The sequence below is a fragment of the Bombina bombina genome, chromosome 4, assembly GCF_027579735.1.
Source record: "Bombina bombina isolate aBomBom1 chromosome 4, aBomBom1.pri, whole genome shotgun sequence".
NCBI classification, from domain to species: Eukaryota; Metazoa; Chordata; class Amphibia; order Anura; family Bombinatoridae; genus Bombina; species Bombina bombina.
Window position 1 is genome coordinate 1,071,072,479 of NC_069502.1, and position 18,926 is coordinate 1,071,091,404.

Below are 18,926 nucleotides of genomic sequence, written 5' to 3' on the forward strand. Positions count from 1 at the left end.
GTACTCAGTTTTGTGAGATACTGTGTGTGTGTGTGTGTGTGTGTGTGTATATATATATATATATATATAAAGAAAATCAGAAACATCACTCCAAAAAGGCTGTTGGGCAATACTGAATATAAATAAGGTTTGCTATATTAAAGTTTAATGATTCAGATAGAGCATGCAATGTTTAACAACTTTCCAATTTACTTCTATTAACTAAATATGCACAATCTTTTTATGTTTACAATTTTTGAGTCACCAGCTCCTACTGAGCATGTGCAAGAATTCACAGAATATAGCTATATGCATTTGTGATTGGTTGATGGCTGTCACATGGTACAGGGGAAGTGGAAATAGACATAACTTAAAGGGACATAATACTCATATGCTAAATCACTTAAAACTGATGCAGTATAATTGTAAAAAGCTGACAGGAAAATATCACCTGAGCATTTCTATGTAAAAAAAGAAGATATTTTACCTCACAATTTCCTCAGCTCAGCAGAGTAAGTTCTGTGTAAAAAGTTATACTCTGCTCCCAGCTGCAGGTAAAAAAAATGAAGAAATGAACAGCAGCCAATCAGCATCAACAGTGCTGAGGTCATGACCTCTTTTACTGTGATCTCATGAGATTTCACTTAACTCTCATGAGATTTCATTGTAAACTTCCTTACACTGAATAGGGAATTAACATGAGAGTGCATGAATGCTCGCTGCTTCCGCTGTCCCGAGACAGACATACTGATTTGTTGCTTAGATGTCCTTTACAATGGGATGTGGCTTCTGAGAAACTTTTGAGGTAAAATATCTTTCTTTTTTACATTTCGATGTTCATTGTTGATATTTTCTAGTCAGCTTTTTACAGCTATGCTGCATCACTTTCAAGCTTAAACATTTGGGTATCAGGGCCCTTTAAAGGGACATTAAACACTAAATACATGCTAGATAGAATGATGCATTCAAAGAAAAGATTAGTCCATGACTAACATGTAGATGTATTTTTTAAAGTTTCATTAGTTGTTTAAAAAGTGACAAAATAAGTGTCTATAAAACAATGGGAGCTGCCATGTTGTAACTTGTTACCTTCTCTGCTGTGGCCAATTAGGGACAGTTATACATAGGTCATTAGAGTGTGCAGCCAATGGTTGTGCTGGATTTAACAGTGTTCTGCACTTCCATTTCTACCAGGAACTGAAAAGCTCACAATTTCAGAATGGAATTACAGGCAAATAGGAAAAAATAAATAATGAACGTATATTGCAGAGTTGTTTTATTATATGCAATTTATCATTTTATATTACCATCTCAAAGTGTTTAATGTCCCTTTAACATAACAATCTTAACATAAAAATCTACTACTTATTTGAAGTTCAGACTTCTGCAAATGGGTAAAAACACAGTTATTGCATTGTCTTTTTATCATACATTTGTTGATTAAGCAAATCTGATGTATTTACTGGTCCTTTTACCTCTGAAATCCATGTTGCTGAGAAGTCCTTCAGATATCCTGCTAATCTGTTTGACTACTTCATAAAGCTGTTATAGTCCAAGAGTCTTTGTGTGAGCAGATACATTAAATCATTGCGTGTATGTTTATCAGATTCTACAGCTGTATAACTTTTAATGAAGCATTATTTTTTAAGCAGCCTTACTTGATGATTTGATTCTTTGTTTTGTAAGCATCATCAAACATAAATGTAAAATGGGCAGAGCTGATGTACTTATCTTCTAGGCCAAAAGTCCTCCTCTGATCAGGTGGGATGTGTTTTTATTTTGATTGTGAAGCGCCCAATAGTTGCTTTACTTATGGCTCACTGTTAATTGATTTTATATATTATATAGCTATATATAATACAGAATTATTGTGCCAGGGCCCTCTGTTCATTAAGTTCTCCATTGGTCCCTTTACAAGAGGAAAAGGTTTATATTTAACCAGTAACTAGAGTTGGACAACAAATATTTGCCTGTATTTTAATGGTCTTTTCTGTTTTTACATGTTTTTCAGGCATCAGTCCAGAGGGTTTATTAAAATCTAATTATAGCTCCATATTGACACAGATTTCAGATTCTCTTCACGGACTCCATGATATTATGAAAGGTAAAGTAAGCATAACGTTTGTACATATAAAAACAGGTTTTCATTTTAACTCATATTTCTTAGATATAATCTTTAGAAAGTTATGTAGTATCATTTTGCTATTTTTCAGAGATTCTTGTGGCTTTCATTATTGGGTTGCATTAAAATGAAGATTGGTATTTGATTGCTATTGCTTACAGTCTGATAGGGTTCCAAAACTAGATTATATGACCATCCAGGCAAAGCTCCCTTAGGCACTTCTTAATAATAAAATTATTCTCATGTCACATCTTCCCCATAGTACACTACTGTAGCATAGCACTAACCTAACATAGCATAGACCTTTTGTGATTTGAGACTTTCTTCAGATCTTAGCATATCTGCTCACAGAATCAGTTTTTTACTCATTTGTGTAAATATTGCTATTCAGGCAGTATCTCTCGAATTTCCAGTCTTTTGTGACCGTAGTTTGTTTTGCTTATTCTATTTACAATTTGCCTTGACCCTGATAGACCTCCTAGATATTAAGTGCATACAGTATAGCTAGGATAGTCGTGATGTGAGGAACTAAATAAAGAAGTTATATTTGCAGTGTGGGACTGAGGTAGTGGCACACAAGCGGGTTACACTGGTGCAGTTGTAAAAGACCACTGGGGGAAAGAAACGGAAGTTTGAGTGTAGAGAGAGCTTGAAACTGCAGAGATTAACCCCTTCACTGCTAAGCCTTTTTTTCACCCCTGTGCTGAGACATTTTGAGCTTTTTTGCTACCTGGATTTAAACCCTGCAGATAGATTAAAGCTCAGCACTTGGAACTCCCATCCGGAGTAGTGCATGTAGGACTGGAGCCACGGCCAAAGCTCCTAACAGGTACTGCAAAAAAAGTTTGATGTCCACAGCACTATAAGCAATCATCTGTTTATTGAAGCATAACAGACAGGTAAATAAACGTTTCAGGCTCAAATGCTCTTAATCATGCAAAACATGTTTTGCATAATTAAGGGCATTTGAGCTCGAACCTTCTTAGTTTTAAACCCTATTATAATTCAAATTTCACTGAGTGACCCAAACAAATAATATATTGGGTTTTATTTCAGCAGGCCCAGCAGATTCACAATATACAATTATTACATTTATAATTCATGGCATATGAGATAGCTGCAGCAAAAACTGTAAAAAAAAAAATGTATAATTTTTTATTAGATTTAAATAAATAATACTGAAAATGACCAAGTGGCCACTGATATTACTGTGATCACCTTACTAAATTGTCAGCATAGGTAGCCACATGTGAAATAGGGGCCCATACAGACTTTTTGAGGCCCTTTTGTTCAGTACAGAAACAGAAATTACTCCCATGAAGCCTGGGACTGCTGTCCTCTACTAGGCCACCAACGATCCCCAGCCTGTAGTGAGGGGTGACCGCCCAAAACAGCATTTTATCAATCGGCAATCCCCCTGCATGACAAGTAGTGATGAGCATGGCGAGCACGCTGTGTCATACGCATCAAAGGGGTTAATAAGGAGACAAATATATTCTGTAGTCTGCAAAGCTATTGGACTAGATTTAACAGTAGTAAGGAATGGTGATATACAAGTTGTCACTGTAATGGAACAGCTCTTGCTATTTACATATCCATAAAACCTTTCAACTACAAGCACTAGAGATTTGCTGGTTATAGCTAACATTTCCTATGTTATATTAGTTATTTTGTCAGTTAATTACTCTGTTTAAATAAAGATTGCAAATACAATCTGTCTAGTGAATAAATATACTACAATAGCACTATAGATGTTGTTTTTTTCTTTCTCATCAGGCATTTGTTAGATTCTTAAGAAAATGTCTTATTCGTATGTTTAATTTCAGAGATTTCAAAGCACTATAATCATAAAGCTTCATTGGAACAGGAACTTCCAGCAGCCACAGATAAACTTAAAACAACAAATGATTGCATCTTGTCTTCGCTAGTAGCTTTAACGAATGGAACAAGCAAGGTAAATAACATAGTTTGCTAGTGATTAAACTGTTTTGTCTGCGGTTATCATCATTCTTTAGGCTATAACATTGATGCAATTATTGCTTTAGAAATCACAAAATGCTGATGCCATTGCACTGACATCAAAAGCTTCAGAATAATGTTAAATACAGTTTAATAAAAGAAGAAACAGCACTAAATTCCATATATATATATATATATATATATATATATATATATATATATATATATATATATATATTTGTTTAAAAAAAAACATCAGATATATGTAGACCTGTTTATTTATGAATAAATAGAACATATTCCATTATGTTAACAACATTAGTATATGAAATATTTATATTTTCATGTCGGGTTAGTACAATTGCAAAAATGCTATAGTGTTTGCGCGAGAGAGTGGGTGTTAGGGTTTTTTTCACTTTTTTTTCTCCATTGACTTCTGTGGGGGAATGCGAAAATGCGATCGTGATTTTCAACTTTAAGTGAGATTTTACCGCTAGCGCAAAATAAGTTTTTTTGAAACTTGTAATACGAATGCAATCCAACTCTACCACATCACTAGTCCTTAGTGTTTGATTTTCTTTTAACTGTGTTTTTACCCATTTGCAGAGGTTAAATATAGTTCCTTTGTGTTTTACAGGAATCTAAAACAGTAAACATTATATGTAATTTAAATGCTAATCAAGTATTCACTTTCTAAGGCAAAGAACAACACTGAACCATTCTTGATTGGAGGATTTCAGAACTGTGTGATTTATAAGATCAGGAAAGATGCATTAAAAATCATTTATAGACTTTTCCTAGACCAGCTCCAAACTGAAATGGCATTGAAATAAGTAGATTGTATATTAGACATATGCCATTTGCTAAATGGATACTTCTTCATTTCTCTACAAGGCTATACTGAGCATACTTTGTATTTATTGTTTTTTTGTTATAGTTGATCAGTGACCAAATACTATACTATTAGAGTATTACTATTGCTTGTATGTGTACCAAAAGGTGCTTTTTTATACATAAAGGGACATATTATGAGTTTAGCGCAAATATTTGTGCGTGAACGATAAGAGGTTTTATTGCGGGGGTTTGTGCTCGTCAGGCTTACCGATCGTATTATAAGTTGAAAGTCAACGCAATTGCAATTTACGCTAAAATGATTACTGCAACGTCAGCAGAGTACTGGTTAACTGTTTTGCAAAACTAAAAAGTTGCAAAAAACACATAAAAAATACATTACAAAGTATAGCTACACTCATAATAACACTAATACAAATTATTTAAAAAAATATTCCACACAAAAGTTATAAAGGCTCAAAGATAGGAGGTCTCAGGTGTTGGAGAAAAAAAAGGAAGGCAAATGGCTTTAACATAGAGATACATACATATACATTTCTAAAGCTGTATATGTATGTAGTGTATATTTATATGTCTCTATATGTACTAGTCCTAAAGCCCGTGTACACAGGCCAATTTTTTTAAATACTGCGGTTCCAACCCTTACTCCCTCTCTCTCCCCCCTCTCTTTTGCGCTCTCTCTCCCCCCTCTCTTTTGCGCTCTCTCTCCCCCTCTCTTTTGCACTCTCTCTCCCCCCTCTCTTTTGGGCTCTCTCTCCCCCCTCTCTTTTGGGCTCTCTCTCCCCCCTCTCTTTTGGGCTCTCTCTCCCCCCTCTCTTTTGGGCTCTCTCTCCCCCCCTCTCTTTTGGGCTCTCTCTCCCCCCCTCTCTTTTGGGCTCTCTCTCCCCCCTCTCTTTTGGGCTCTCTCTCCCCCCTCTCTTTTGGGCTCTCTCTCCCCCCTCTATTTTGAGCTCTCTCTCCCCCCTCTCTTTTGAGCTCTCTCTCCCCCTCTCTTTTGAGCTGTCTCTCCCCCCTCTCTTTTGAGCTGTCTCTCCCCCCTCTCTTTTGAGCTCTCTCTCCCCCCTCTCTTTTGAGCTCTCGCTCTCCCCCCTCTTTTGCTCTCTCCCTCCCCCCCTTTTGCTCTCTCCCTCCCCCTCTTTTGCTCTCTCTCTCCCCCTCTTTTGCTCTCTCTCTCCCCCTCTTTTGCTCTCTCTCTCCCCCTCTTCTGCTCTCTCCCCCCCTCTCTTTTGCTCTCTCTCTCTCCCCCTCTCTCCCACCCCTCTTTTGCTCTCTCTCCCTCTTTTGCTTTCTCTCCCCTCTTTAGCTCTCCCCCCCTTTTGCTCTCTCTCTCCCCCTCCCCTTTGCTCTTTCTCCCCCTCTCTTTTGCTCTCTATCTCCCCCCTCTCTTTTGCTCTCTCTCTCTCTCTCTCTCCCCCACTCTCTCTTGCTCTCTCTCTCTCCCACTCTCTCTTGCGCTCTCTCTCCCCCCTCTTTTGCTCTCTCTCCCCCTACCCTTTGCTCTTTCTCCCCCACCCCTTTGCTCTTTCTCCCCCTCTCTTTTGCTCTCTCTCTGCTCTATTTTGCTCTCTCTCCGCTCTCTTTTGCTCTCTCTCCCACCACTTTTGCTATCTCTCCCCCCTCTTTTGCTCTCCCCCCCTCTTTTGCTCTCTCTCTCTCTCCCCCTCCCCTTTGCTCTTTCTCCCCCTCTCTTTTGCTCTCTCTCTTTCCCCCTCTCTTTTGCTCTCTCTCTCTCTTCCCCCCTCTCTTTTGCTCTTTCTTCCCCCCTCTCTTGCTCTCTCTCCCCTCTCTTTTGCTCTCTCTCCCCTCTCTTTTGCTCTCTCTCGCTCTCTCTCTCCCCCTCTCTTGCTCTCTCTCTCCCCCCTCTTTTGCTCTCCCCCCTCTTTTGCTCTTCCCCCCCTTTTGCTTTCTCTCTCCCCCTCCCCTTTGCTTTTTCTCCCCCTCTCTTTTGCTCTCTCTCTCTCCATTCTCTTTTGCGCTCTCTCTCCGCTCTCTTTTGCTCTCTCTCTCCGCTCTCTTTTGCTCTCTCTCTCCGCTCTCTTTGCTCTCTCTCCGCTCTCTTTTGCTCTCTCTCTCCGCTCTCTTTTGCTCTCTCTCTCCGCTCTCTTTTGCTCTCTCTCTCCGCTCTCTTTTGCTCTCTCTCTCCGCTCTCTTTTGCTCTCTCTCTCCACTCTCTTTTGCTCTCTCTCTCCACTCTCTTTTGCTCTCTCTCTCCGCTCTCTTTTGCTCTCTCTCTCCGCTCTCTTTTGCTCTCTCTCTCCCCGCTCTCTTTTGCTCTCTCCCCCCTCTCTTTTGCGCTCTCTCTCTCTCTCTCCCCCCTCTCTTTTGCTCTCTCTCTCTCCCCCCTCTCTTTTGCTCTCTCTCTCTCCCCCCCTCTCTTTTGCTCTCTCTCTCTCCCCCCTCTCTTTTGCTCTCTCGATCTCCCCCCTCTCTTTTGCTCTCTCTCTCCCCCTCTCTTTTGCTCTCTCTCTCCCCCATCTTTTGCTCTCTCTCCCCCCTCTCTTTTGCTCGCTCTCTCTCTCCCCTCTTTTGCTCTCTCTCCCTCCTCTTTTGCTCTCTCTCCCTCCTCTTTTGCTCTCTCTCCCTCCTCTTTTGCTCTCTCTCCCCCCTCTTTTTCTTTCTCTCCCTCCTCTTTTGCTCTCCCCCCTCTTTTGCTCTCTCTCCCTCCTCTTTTGCTCTCTCTCTCCCCCTCTCTTTTGCTTTCTCTCCCTCTCTCTTTTGCTTTCTCTCCCTCTCTCTTTTGCTTTCTCTCCCTCTCTCTCTTTTGCTTTCTCTCCCTCTCTCTCTTTTGCTTTCTCTCCCTCTCTCTCTTTTGTTTTCTCTCCCTCCCTCTTTTGCTCTCTCTCTCCGCTCTCGTTTGCTCTCTCCCCCTCTTTTGCTCTCTCTCCCCCTCTTTTGCTCTCTCTCCCCACTCTTTTGCTCTCCCCCTCTCTTTTGCTCTCTCTCTCCCCCTCCCCTTTGCTCTTTCTCCCCCTGTGTTTTGCTCTCTCTCTCCCCCCTCTTTTGCTCTTTCTCTCCCCCCCTCTTTTGCTCTCTCTCTCTATCTCCCTCTCTTTTGCTCTCTCTCTCCCTCTCTTTTGCTCCCCCTCTCCCTTGCTCTCTCTCCCCCCTCTTTTGCTCCCTCCCCCCCTCTTTTGCTCTTTCTCCATCTTTGTTTTGCTCTCTCCCCCCCTCTCTTTTGTGCTCTCTCTCTCTCCCCTCTTTTGCTCTATCTCCCCCCTCTTTTGCTCTCTCTCTCCCCCCCTCTTTTGCTCTCTCTCTCCCCCTCTCTTTTGCTTTCTCTCCCCCTCTCTTTTGCTCTCTCTCCGCTCTCTTTTGCTCTCTCTCCCTCCTCTTTTGCTCTCTCTCCCCCTCTCTTTTGCTCTCTCTCCCTCCTCTTTTGCTCTCTCTCCCCCCTCTTTTGCTCTCTCTCCCCCTCTCTTTTGCTCTTTCTCTCCCCCTCCCCTTTGCTCTTTCTCCCCCTCTTTAGCTCTCTCTCTCCCCCCTCTTTTGCTCTTTCTCTCCCTTCCCTCTTTTGCTCTTTCTCTCCCCCTCCCCTTTGCTCTCTCTCCCTCCTCTTTTGCTCTCTCTCCCCCTCTCTTTTGCTCTTTCTCTCCCCCTCCCCTTTGCTCTTTCTCCCCCTCTCTTTTGCTCTCTCTCTCTCTCCCCCCTCTTTTGCTCTTTCTCTCCCTTCCCTCTTTTGCTCTTTCTCTCCCCCTCCCCTTTGCTCTCTCTCCCTCTCTTTTGCTTTCTCTCCCTCTCTCTCTTTTACTTTCTCTCCCTCTCTCTTTTGCTTTCTTTCCCTCTCTTTTGCTTTCTCTCCCTCTCTTTTGCTTTCTCTCCCTCTCTTTTGCTTTCTCTCCCTCTCTTTTGCTTTCTCTCCCTCTCTTTTGCTTTCTCTCCCTCTCTCTTTTGTTTTCTCTCCCTCTCTCTTTTGCTTTCTCTCCCTCTCTCTTTTGCTCTCTCTCTCCGCTCTCTTTTGCTCTCTCCCCCTCTTTTGCTCTCTCTCCCTACTCTTTTGCTCTCCCCCTCCCCTTTGCTCTCTCTCTCCCCCTCCCCTTTGCTCTTTCTCCCCCCTCTTTTGCTCTTTCTCTCCCCCTCCCCTTTGCTCTTTCTCCCCCCTCTTTTGCTCTCTCTCTCCCCCCTCTTTTGCTCTCTCTCCCCCCTCTTTTGCTCTCTCTCCCTTCCCTCTTTTGCTCTTTCTCTCCCCCTCTCTTTTGCTCTCTCTCTCCCCCTCTCTTTTGCTTTCTCTCCCTCTCTCTCTTTTACTTTCTCTCCCTCTCTCTTTTGCTTTCTCTCCCTCTCTTTTGCTTTCTCTCCCTCTCTCTTTTGCTTTCTCTCCCTCTCTCTTTTGCTCTCTCTCTCCGCTCTCTTTTGCTCTCTCTCCGCTCTCTTTTGCTCTCTCCCCTTCTTTTGCTCTCTCTCTCCGCTCTCTTTTGCTCTCTCTCCCCACTCTTTTGCTCTCCCCCTCTCTTTTGCTCTCTCTCTCCCCCTCCCCTTTGCTCTTTCTCCCCCTCTCTTTTGCTCTCTCTCTCCCCCCTCTTTTGCTCTTTCTCTCCCCCCTCTCTTTTGCTCTCTCTCTCCCTCTTTTGCTCTTTCTCTCCCCCCCTCTCTTTTGCTCTCTCTCTCTCTCCCTCTCTTTTGCTCTCTCTCTCTCCCTCTCTTTTGCTCCCCCTCTCTCTTGCTCTCTCTTCCCCGTCTTTTGCTCTCCCCCCCTCTTTTGCTCTCTCCCCCCTCTCTTTTGTGCTCTCTCTCCCCCCTCTCTTTTGTGCTCTCTCCCCCCTCTCTTTTGCTCTCTCTCTCCGCTCTCTTTTGCTCTCTCTCTCCGCTCTCTTTTGCTCTCTCTCTCCGCTCTCTTTTGCTCTCTCTCTCCGCTCTCTTTTGCTCTCTCTCTCCGCTCTCTTTTGCTCTCTCTCTCTCCGCTCTCTTTTGCTCTCTCTCCCCACTCTTTTGCTCTCTCTCTCCCCCTCCCCTTTTGGCTCTCTCTATCCCCCCTCTTTTGCTCTCTCTCTCCCCTCTCTTTTGCTTTCTCTCCCCCTCTCTTTTGCTCTCTCTCTCCGCTCTTTTGCTCTCTCTCTCCGCTCTTTTGCTCTCTCTCCGCTCTCTTTTGCTCTCTCTCCGCTCTCTTTTGCTCTCTCTCTGCTCTCTTTTGCTCTCTCCCCCCTCTCTGCTCTCTCCGCTCTCTTTTGCTCTCTCTCTGCTCTCTTTTGCTCTCTACCCCCCTTTTGCTTTCTCTACCCCCCTTTTGCTTTCTCTACCCCCCTTTTGCTTTCTCTACCCCCCTTTTGCTTTCTCTCCCCCCCCTTTTGCTTTCTCTCTCCCCCTCTCTTTTGCTTTCTCTCTCCCCCTCTCTTTTGCTCTCTCCCCCTCTCTTTTGCTCTCTCTCTCCCCCTCTCTTTTGCTCTCTCTCTCCCCCTCTCTTTTGCTCTCTCTCTCCCTCTCTCTTTTACTCTCTCTCTCTTCTCTCTTTTGCTCTCTCTCTCTCCGCTCTCTTTTGCTCTCTCTCTCCGCTCTCTTTTGCTCTCTCTCTCCGCTCTCTTTTGCTCTCTCTCTCCGCTCTCTTTTGCTCTCTCTCTCTCCGCTCTCTTTTGCTCTCTCTCTCTGCTCTTTTGCTCTCTCTCTCTGCTCTTTTGCTCTCTCTCCGCTCTCTTTTGCTCTCCCCCCTCTGTTGCTCTCTCTCCTCTCTTTTGCTCTCTCTCCCCCTCTCTGTAGCTTTCTCTCCCCCCTCTTTTGCTTTCTCTCTCTCCCCCCTCTTTTGCTCTCTCTCCCCCCCTCTTTTGCTCTCTCTCTCCCCCCTATTTTGCTCTCTCTCTTCCCCCTATTTTGCTCTCTCCCCCCTATTTTGCTCTCTCTCTCCCCCCTCTTTTGCTCTCTTTCTCCCCCCTCTTTTGCTCTCTTTCTCCCCCCTCTTTTGCTCTCTCCCCCCCTCTTTTGCTCTCTCTCTCCCCCTCTCTTTTGCTTTCTCTCCCCCTCTCTTTTGCTCTCTCTCTCTCCGCTCTTTTGCTCTCTCTCTCCGCTCTTTTGCTCTCTCTCTCCGCTCTTTTGCTCTCTCTCCGCTCTCTTTTGCTCTCTCTCCGCTCTCTATTGCTCTCTCTCTGCTCTCTTTTGCTCTCTCCCCCCCTCTCTGCTCTCTCCGCTCTCTTTTGCTCTCTCTCTGCTCTCTTTTGCTCTCTACCCCCCTTTTGCTTTCTCTACCCCCCTTTTGCTTTCTCTACCCCCCTTTTGCTTTCTCTCCCCCCCTTTTGCTTTCTCTCCCCCCCCTTTTGCTTTCTCTCCCCCCCTTTTGCTTTCTCTCTCCCCCTCTCTTTTGCTCTCTCCCCCTCTCTTTTGCTCTCTCTCTCCCCCTCTCTTTTGCTCTCTCTCTCCCCCTCTCTTTTGCTCTCTCTCTCCCCCTCTCTTTTGCTCTCTCTCTCCCTCTCTCTTTTACTCTCTCTCTCTTCTCTCTTTTGCTCTCTCTCTCTCCGCTCTCTTTTGCTCTCTCTCTCTCCGCTCTCTTTTGCTCTCTCTCTCCGCTCTCTTTTGCTCTCTCTCTCTCCGCTCTCTTTTGCTCTCTCTCTCTGCTCTTTTGCTCTCTCTCTCTGCTCTTTTGCTCTCTATCTCCGCTCTCTTTTGCTCTCCCCCCTCTGTTGCTCTCTCTCCTCTCTTTTGCTCTCTCTCCCCCTCTCTGTAGCTTTCTCTCCCCCCTCTTTTGCTTTCTCTCTCTCCCCCCTCTTTTGCTCTCTCTCCCCCCCCTCTTTTGCTCTATCTCTCCCCCTATTTTGCTCTCTCTCTTCCCCCTATTTTGCTCTCTCCCCCCTATTTTGCTCTCTCTCTCCCCCCTCTTTTGCTCTCTTTCTCCCCCCTCTTTTGCTCTCTCCCCCCCTCTTTTGCTCTCTCTCCTCCCCTCTTTTGCTCTCTCTCCTCCCCTCTTTTGCTCTCTCTCCTCCCCTCTTTTGTTCTCTCTCCTCCCCTCTTTTGTTCTCTCTCCTCCCCTCTTTTGCTCTCTCTCTCCCCCCTCTTTTGCTCTCTCTCTCCCCCCTCTTTTGCTCTCTCTCTCCCCCCTCTTTTGCTCTCTCTCCCCCCCTCTTTTGCTCTCTCCCCCCTCTTTTGCTCTCTCCCTCCCCCCTCTTTTGCTCTCTCCCCCCTCTTTTGCTCTCTCCCCTCTCTTTTGCTCTCTCTCTCTCCCCTCTCTTTTGCTCTCTCTTTCCCCCTCTCTTTTGCTCTCTCTTTCCCCCTCTCTTTTGCTCTCTCTCTCTTCTCTCTTTTGCTCTCTCTCTCTCTCCGCTCTCTTTTTCTCTCTCTCTCCGCTCTCTTTTGCTATCCCCCCCCTCTGTTGCTCTCTCTCCTCTCTTTTGCTCTCTCTCCCCCTCTCTGTTGCTTTCTCTCCCCCCTCTTTTGCTTTCCCTCTCTCCCCCCTCTTTTGCTCTCTCTCTCCCCCCTCTTTTGCTCTCTCCCCCTATTTTGCTCTCTCTCTTTTCCCTATTTTGCTCTCTCTCTCCCCCCTATTTTGTTCTCTCTCTCCCCCCTATTTTGCTCTCTCTCTCCCCCCTCTTTTGTTCTCTCTCTCCCCCCTATTTTGCTCTCTCTCTCCCCCCTATTTTGCTCTCTCTCTCCCCCCTCTTTTGCTCTCTCTCTCCCCCCTCTTTTGCTCTCTCTCTCCCCCCTCTTTTGCTCTCTCTCCCCCCTCTTTTGCTCTCTCCCCCCCTCTTTTGCTCTCTCCCCCCCCTCTTTTGCTCTCTCCCCCCCTCTTTTGCTCTCTCCCCCCCTCTTTTGCTCTCTCTCCTCCCCTCTTTTTTTCTCTCTCCTCCCCTCTTTTGTTCTCCCTCCCCCCTCTTTTGCGCTCTCTCCCCCCTCTTTTGCTCTCTCCCCCCTCTTTTGCTTTCTTCTCCCCCCTCTTTTGCTCTCTCTCCCCTCTTTTGCTCTCTCCCCCCTCTTTTGCTCTCTCCCCCTTCTTTTGCTCTCTCTCTCCCCACTCTTTTGCTTGCTCGCTCTCCTCTCTTTTGCTCTCTCTCTCCCTCTCTCCTTTTTCTTTTTTTGTTTCCCCCTCCTCTCTTTTGGTCTCTCCCCCCTCTCTTTTGGTCTCTCTCCCCCTCCTCTCTCCCCTCTGTTTTGCTCTCCCCTCTGTTTTGCTCTCCCCTCTGTTTTTCTCTCTCACTTGACCATGCCGCTGCCACCACGGCTGCTCCCGTCGGCCACGCCCCTTAATGTGCGCTCCTGCCCGGCCACGCCCCCATCACTGCACACCCGGCCATGCCCCCATCACTGCACACCCTGTCACGCCCCCACCACGGCACGCCCGGTCACGCCCCCATCACAGCACGACCCGCCACACTCCCACCAGGCAGCTTCCACAGTGCGCACTCCTCTGCTGCTCAAGGCCAGGTATGTTTGTCCTCGTGCAGTCTCTACTGCGCATGACTGCATCTGACAAACATACCTGGCCTTTTATTATATTGGATATATGTATTTACAGACACATATAAACATATAAATGCGACACATATATAAGTGCATTGTAGTTGTTGATGAAAACATGAAAAAACATATTTATGCCATATTCATTTTTAATAAAGGTTTTAACTATGTATTTACTATAAATATTTGACATTCCAATGTTTTGCACATAGTAGAATATGGTATAAGTATTTATAAATATATATTACTATATATATATATATATATATCTGTAAATACCTATATATATATATATATATATATATATATATATATATATAACATAATTTATGTAATAACTTACCTGATAAATTCATTTCTTTCATATTAGCAAGAGTCCATGAGCTAGTGACGTATGGGATATACATTCCTACCAGGAGGGGCAAAGTTTCCCAAACCTTAAAATGCCTATAAATACACCCCTCACCACACCCACAATTCAGTTTAACGAATAGCCAAGAAGTGGGGTGATAAGAAAAAAGTGCGAAAGCATATAAAATAAGGAATTGGAATAATTGTGCTTTATACAAAAAAATCATAACCACCACAAAAAAGGGCGGGCCTCATGGACTCTTGCTAATATGAAAGAAATTAATTTATCAGGTAAGTTCTTACATAAATTATGTTTTCTTTCATGTAATTAGCAAGAGTCCATGAGCTAGTGACGTATGGGATAATGACTACCCAAGATGTGGATCTTTCCACGCAAGAGTCACTAGAGAGGGAGAAATAAAATAAAGACAGCCAATTCCTGCTGAAAATAATCCACACCCAAAATAAAGTTTAATGAAAAACATAAGCAGAAGATTCAAACTGAAACCACTGCCTGAAGTACTTTTCTACCAAAAACTGCTTCAGAAGAAGAAAACACATCAAAATGGTAGAATTTATCAAAAGTATGCAAAGAGGACCAAGTTGCTGCTTTGCAAATCTGATCAACCGAAGCTTCATTCCTAAACGCCCAGGAAGTAGAAACTGACCTAGTAGAATGAACTGTAATCCTTCGAGGCGGAATTTTACCCGACTCGACATAGGCATGATGAAATAAAGATTTCAACCAAGATGCCAAAGAAATGGCAGAAGCTTTCTGGCCTTTTCTAGAACCGGAAAAGATGACAAATAGACTAGAAGTCTTTCGGAAAGACTTAGTAGCTTCAACATAATAATACAAAGCTCTAACAGCATCCAAAGAATGCAATGATTTCTCCTTAGAATTCATAGGATTAGGACATAATGAAGGAACCACAATTTCTCTACTAATGTTGTTAGAATTCACAACCTTAGGTAAAAAATTCAAAAGAAGTTCGCAGCACCGCCTTATCCTGATGAAAAATCAGAAAAGGAGACTCACAAGAAAGAGCAGATAATTCAGAGACTCTTCTGGCAGAAGAGATGGCCAAAAGAAACAAAACTTTCCAAGAAAGTAATATAACGACCAAAGAATGCATGGGTTCAAAAGGAGGAGCTTGAAAAGCCCCCAGAACCAAATTCAAACTCCAAGGAGGAGAAATTGACTTAATGACAGGTTTTATACGAACCAAAGCTTGTACAAAACAATGAAGATCAGGAAGATTAGCAATCCTTCTGTGAAAAAAGAACAGAAAGAGCAGAGATTTGTCCTTTCATGGAACTTGCGGACAAACCTTTATCTAAACCATCCTGAAGAAACTGTAAAATTCTCGGTATTCAAAAAGAATGCCAAGAAAAAATGATGAGAAAGACACTAAGAAATATAAGTCTTCCAGACTCTATAATATATCTCTCTAGATACAGATTTACGAGCCTGTCACATAGTATTAATCACAGAGTCAGAGAAACCTCTTTGACCAAGAATCAAGCGTTCAAACTCCATACCTTAAAATTGAAGGATTTGAGATCCTGATGGAAAAAAGGACCTTGCGACAGAAAGTCTGGTCTTAACGGAAGAGTCCACAGCTGGCAAGAGGCCATCCGGACAAGATCTGCATACCAAAACCTGTGAGGCCATACTGGAGCTACCAGCAGGACAAACGAGCATTCCTTTAGAATCTTGGAGAATACTCTTGGAAGAAGAACTAGAGGCGGAAAGATATAGGCAGGATAATACTTCCAAGGAAGTGATAATGCATCCACTGCCTCTGCCCGAGGATCCCGGGATCTGGACAGATACCAGGGAAGTTTCTTGTTTAGATGAGAAGCCATCAGATCTATTTCTGGGAGTTCCCACATTTGAACAATCTGAAGAAATACCTCTGGGTGAAGAGACCATTCGCCCAGATGCAACGTTTGGCGACTGAGATAATCCGCTTCCCAATTGTCTATACCTGGGATATGAACCGCAGAGATTAGACAGGAGCTGGATTCCGCCCAAACCACAATTCGAGATACTTCTTTCATAGCCAGAGGACTGCGAGTCCCTCCTTGATGATTGATGTATGCCACAGTTGTGACATTGTCTATCTGAAAACAAATGAACAACTCTCTCTTCAGAAGAGGCCAAGACTGAAGAGCTCTGAAAATTGCACGGAGTTCCAAAATATTGATCGGTAATCTCACCTCCTGAGATTCCCAAACCCCTTGTGCCGTCAGAGACCCCCACACAGCTCCCCAACCTGTAAGACTTGCATCTGTTGAGATTATAGTCCAGGTCGGAAGAACAAAGAAGCCCCCTGAACTAAACGATGGTGAACTGTCCACCATGTCAGAGAGTGTCGTATAATCGGTTTAAAGATATTAATTGAGATATCTTTGTGTAATCCCTGCACCATTGGTTCAGCATACAGAGCTGAAGAGGTCGCATGTGAAAACGAGCAAAGGAGATCGCATCCGATGCGGCAGTCCTAAGACCTAAAATTTCCATGCATAAAGCTACCAAAGGGAATGATTGTGACTGAAGGTTTTGACAAGCTGATATCAATGTTAAACTTCTCTTGTCTGACAAGGACAGAGTCATAGACACTGAATCTATCTGGAAACCTAAAAAGGTTACCCTTGTCTGAGGAATCAATGAACTGATTGGTAAATTGATCCTCCAACCATGATCTTGAAGAAACAACACAAGTCGATTCGTATGAGATTCTGCGAAAATGTGAAGACTGAGCAAGTACCAAGATATCGTCCAAATAAGGAAATACCAAAACCCTGTTCTCTGATTACAGACAGAAGGGCACCGAGAACCTTTGAAAAAATTCTTGGAGCTGACGCTAGGCCAAACGGTAGAGCCACAAAACTGGTAATGCTTGTCTAAAAAGAGAATCTCAGAAACTAAAAGTTATCTGGATGAATCGGAATATGCAGATATGCATCCTGTAAATCTATTGTAGACATATAATGCCTTTGCTAAACAAAAGGCAGGATAGTCCTACAGTTACCATCTTGAATGTTGGTATCCTTACATAACGATTCAATATTGATAGATCCGGAACTGGTCTGAAGGAATTGACCTTCTTTGGTACAATGAAGAGAGAGAATAAAACCCCAGCCCCTGTTCCAGAACTGGAACTGGCATAATTACTCCAGCCAACTCTAGATCTGAAACACATTTCAGAAATGCTGAGCCTTTGCTGTGTTTACTGGGACACGGGAAAGAAAAAAATCTCTTTGCAGGAGGCCTTAACTTGAAGCCAATTCTGTACCTTTCTGAAACAATGTTCTGAAACCAGAGATTGTGAACGGAATTGATCCAAATTTCCTTGAAGAAAACGTAATCTGCCCCATACCAGCTGAGCTGGAATGAGGGCCGCACCTTCATGGGTACTTAGGAGCTGGCTTTAGGTTTCTATAAGGCTTGGATATATTCCAAACTGGAAATGGTTTCCAAACTGATACCGCTCCTGAGGATGAAGGATCAGGCTTTTGTTCCTTGTTGTGAGGAAAGGAACGAAAACGATTATTAGACCTAAATTTACCTTAGATTTTTTATCCTTTGGTAAAAATGTTCCCTTCCCTCCAGTAACAGTTGAGATAATAGAATCCAACTGAGAATCGAATAATTTATTACCCTGGAAAGAAAGGGAAAGCAAAGTTGACTTAGAAGACATATCAGCATTCCAAGTTTTAAGCCATAAAGCTTTTCTAGCTAAAATAGCTAGAGACATATACCTGACATCAACTCTAATGATATCAAAAGATGGTATCACAAATAAAATTATTAGCATGTTATAGAATAATAATAATGCTATAAAATTATGATCTGTTACTTGTTGCGCTAAAGCTTCTAACCAAAGAGTTGAAGCTGCAGTAACATCCGCTAAAAATATAGCAGGTCTAAGAAGATTACCTGAACATAAGTAAGCTTTTCTTAGAAAGGATTCAATTTTCCTATCTAATGGATCCTTAAATGAAGTACTATCTGCCGTAGGAATAGTAGTACGTTTAGCAGGAGTAGAGACAGCCCCATTAACCTTAGGGATTTTGTCCCAAAATTCTAATCTGTCAGATGGCACAGGATATAATTGCTTAAACGTTTAGAAGGAGTAAATGAATTACCCAAATTATTCCATTCCCTGGAAATTACTTCAGAAATAGCATCAGGGAGAGAAAACACTTCTGGAATAACTACAGGAGATTTAAAAACCTTATTTAAACGTTTAGATTTAGTATCAAGAGGACCAGAATCCTCTATTTCTAATGCAATTAATACTTCTTTAAATAAAGAACGAATAAATTCCATCTTGAACAAATACAAAGATTTATCAGCATCAACCTCTGAGACAGAAACCTCTGAACCAGAAGAACCATTATCAGTATCAGAATGATGATGTTCATTTAAAAATTCATCTGAAAAAAGAGAAGTTTTAAAAGACTTTTATGTATGCTAGAAGGAGAAATAACAGACATAGCCTTCTTAATGGATTTAAAAAATAAAATCTCTTATGTTATCAGGAACACTCTGAAAATTAGATGTTGACGGAACAGCAACAGGTAATGTAACAGTACTAAAGGAAATTTTATCTGCATTAATAAGTTTGTCATGACATGCAATACAAACAACAGCTGGAGAAACAGATACCAAAAGTTTATAGCAGATACACTTAGCTTGGTAGCTCCAGCACTGGGCAGCGATTTTCCTGAAGTATCTTCTGACTCAGTTGCAACGTGGAACATCTTGCAATATGTAAAAGAAAAAACAACATATAAAGCAAAATTGATCAAATTCCTTAAATGACAGTTTCAGGAATGGGAAAAAAATGCCAGTGAACAAGCTTCTAGCAACCAGAAGCAATAAATAATGAGACTTAAATAATGTGGAGACAAAAATGACGCCCATATTTTTTAGCGCCAAAAAAAGACGCCCACATTATTTGGCGCCTAAATGCTTTTGGCGCCAAAAATGACGCCACATCCGGAACGCCGACACTTTTGACGCAAAAAAAACGTCAAAAAATGACGCAACTTCCGGCGACACGTATGACGCCGGAAACAGAAAAAAAATTTTGCGCCAAAAAAGTCAGCGCCAAGAATGACGCAATAAAATGAAGCATTTTCAGCCCCCGCGAGCCTAACAGCCCACAGGGAAAAAGTCAAATTTTTTAAGGTAAGAAAAAATGATTGAAACAAATGCATTATCCCAAGTATGAAACTGACTGTCTGAAAATAAGGAATGTTGAACATCCTGAGTCAAGGC

General features: G+C 43.1%; 1 protein-coding gene across 1 annotated transcript in view; it reads left to right on the forward strand.

The window, feature by feature from the left end:
* The window catches only part of PPP1R21 (protein phosphatase 1 regulatory subunit 21), a 557,069-nt gene that overhangs the window by 304,197 nt on the left and 233,946 nt on the right, over positions 1 to 18,926 (forward strand). Inside the window, exons 13-14 of the mRNA XM_053712717.1 lie at positions 1,991 to 2,083; positions 3,928 to 4,055. Coding sequence (XP_053568692.1) covers positions 1,991 to 2,083; positions 3,928 to 4,055 — 221 coding nt within the window. The remainder of the gene's footprint in view (positions 1 to 1,990; positions 2,084 to 3,927; positions 4,056 to 18,926) is intronic.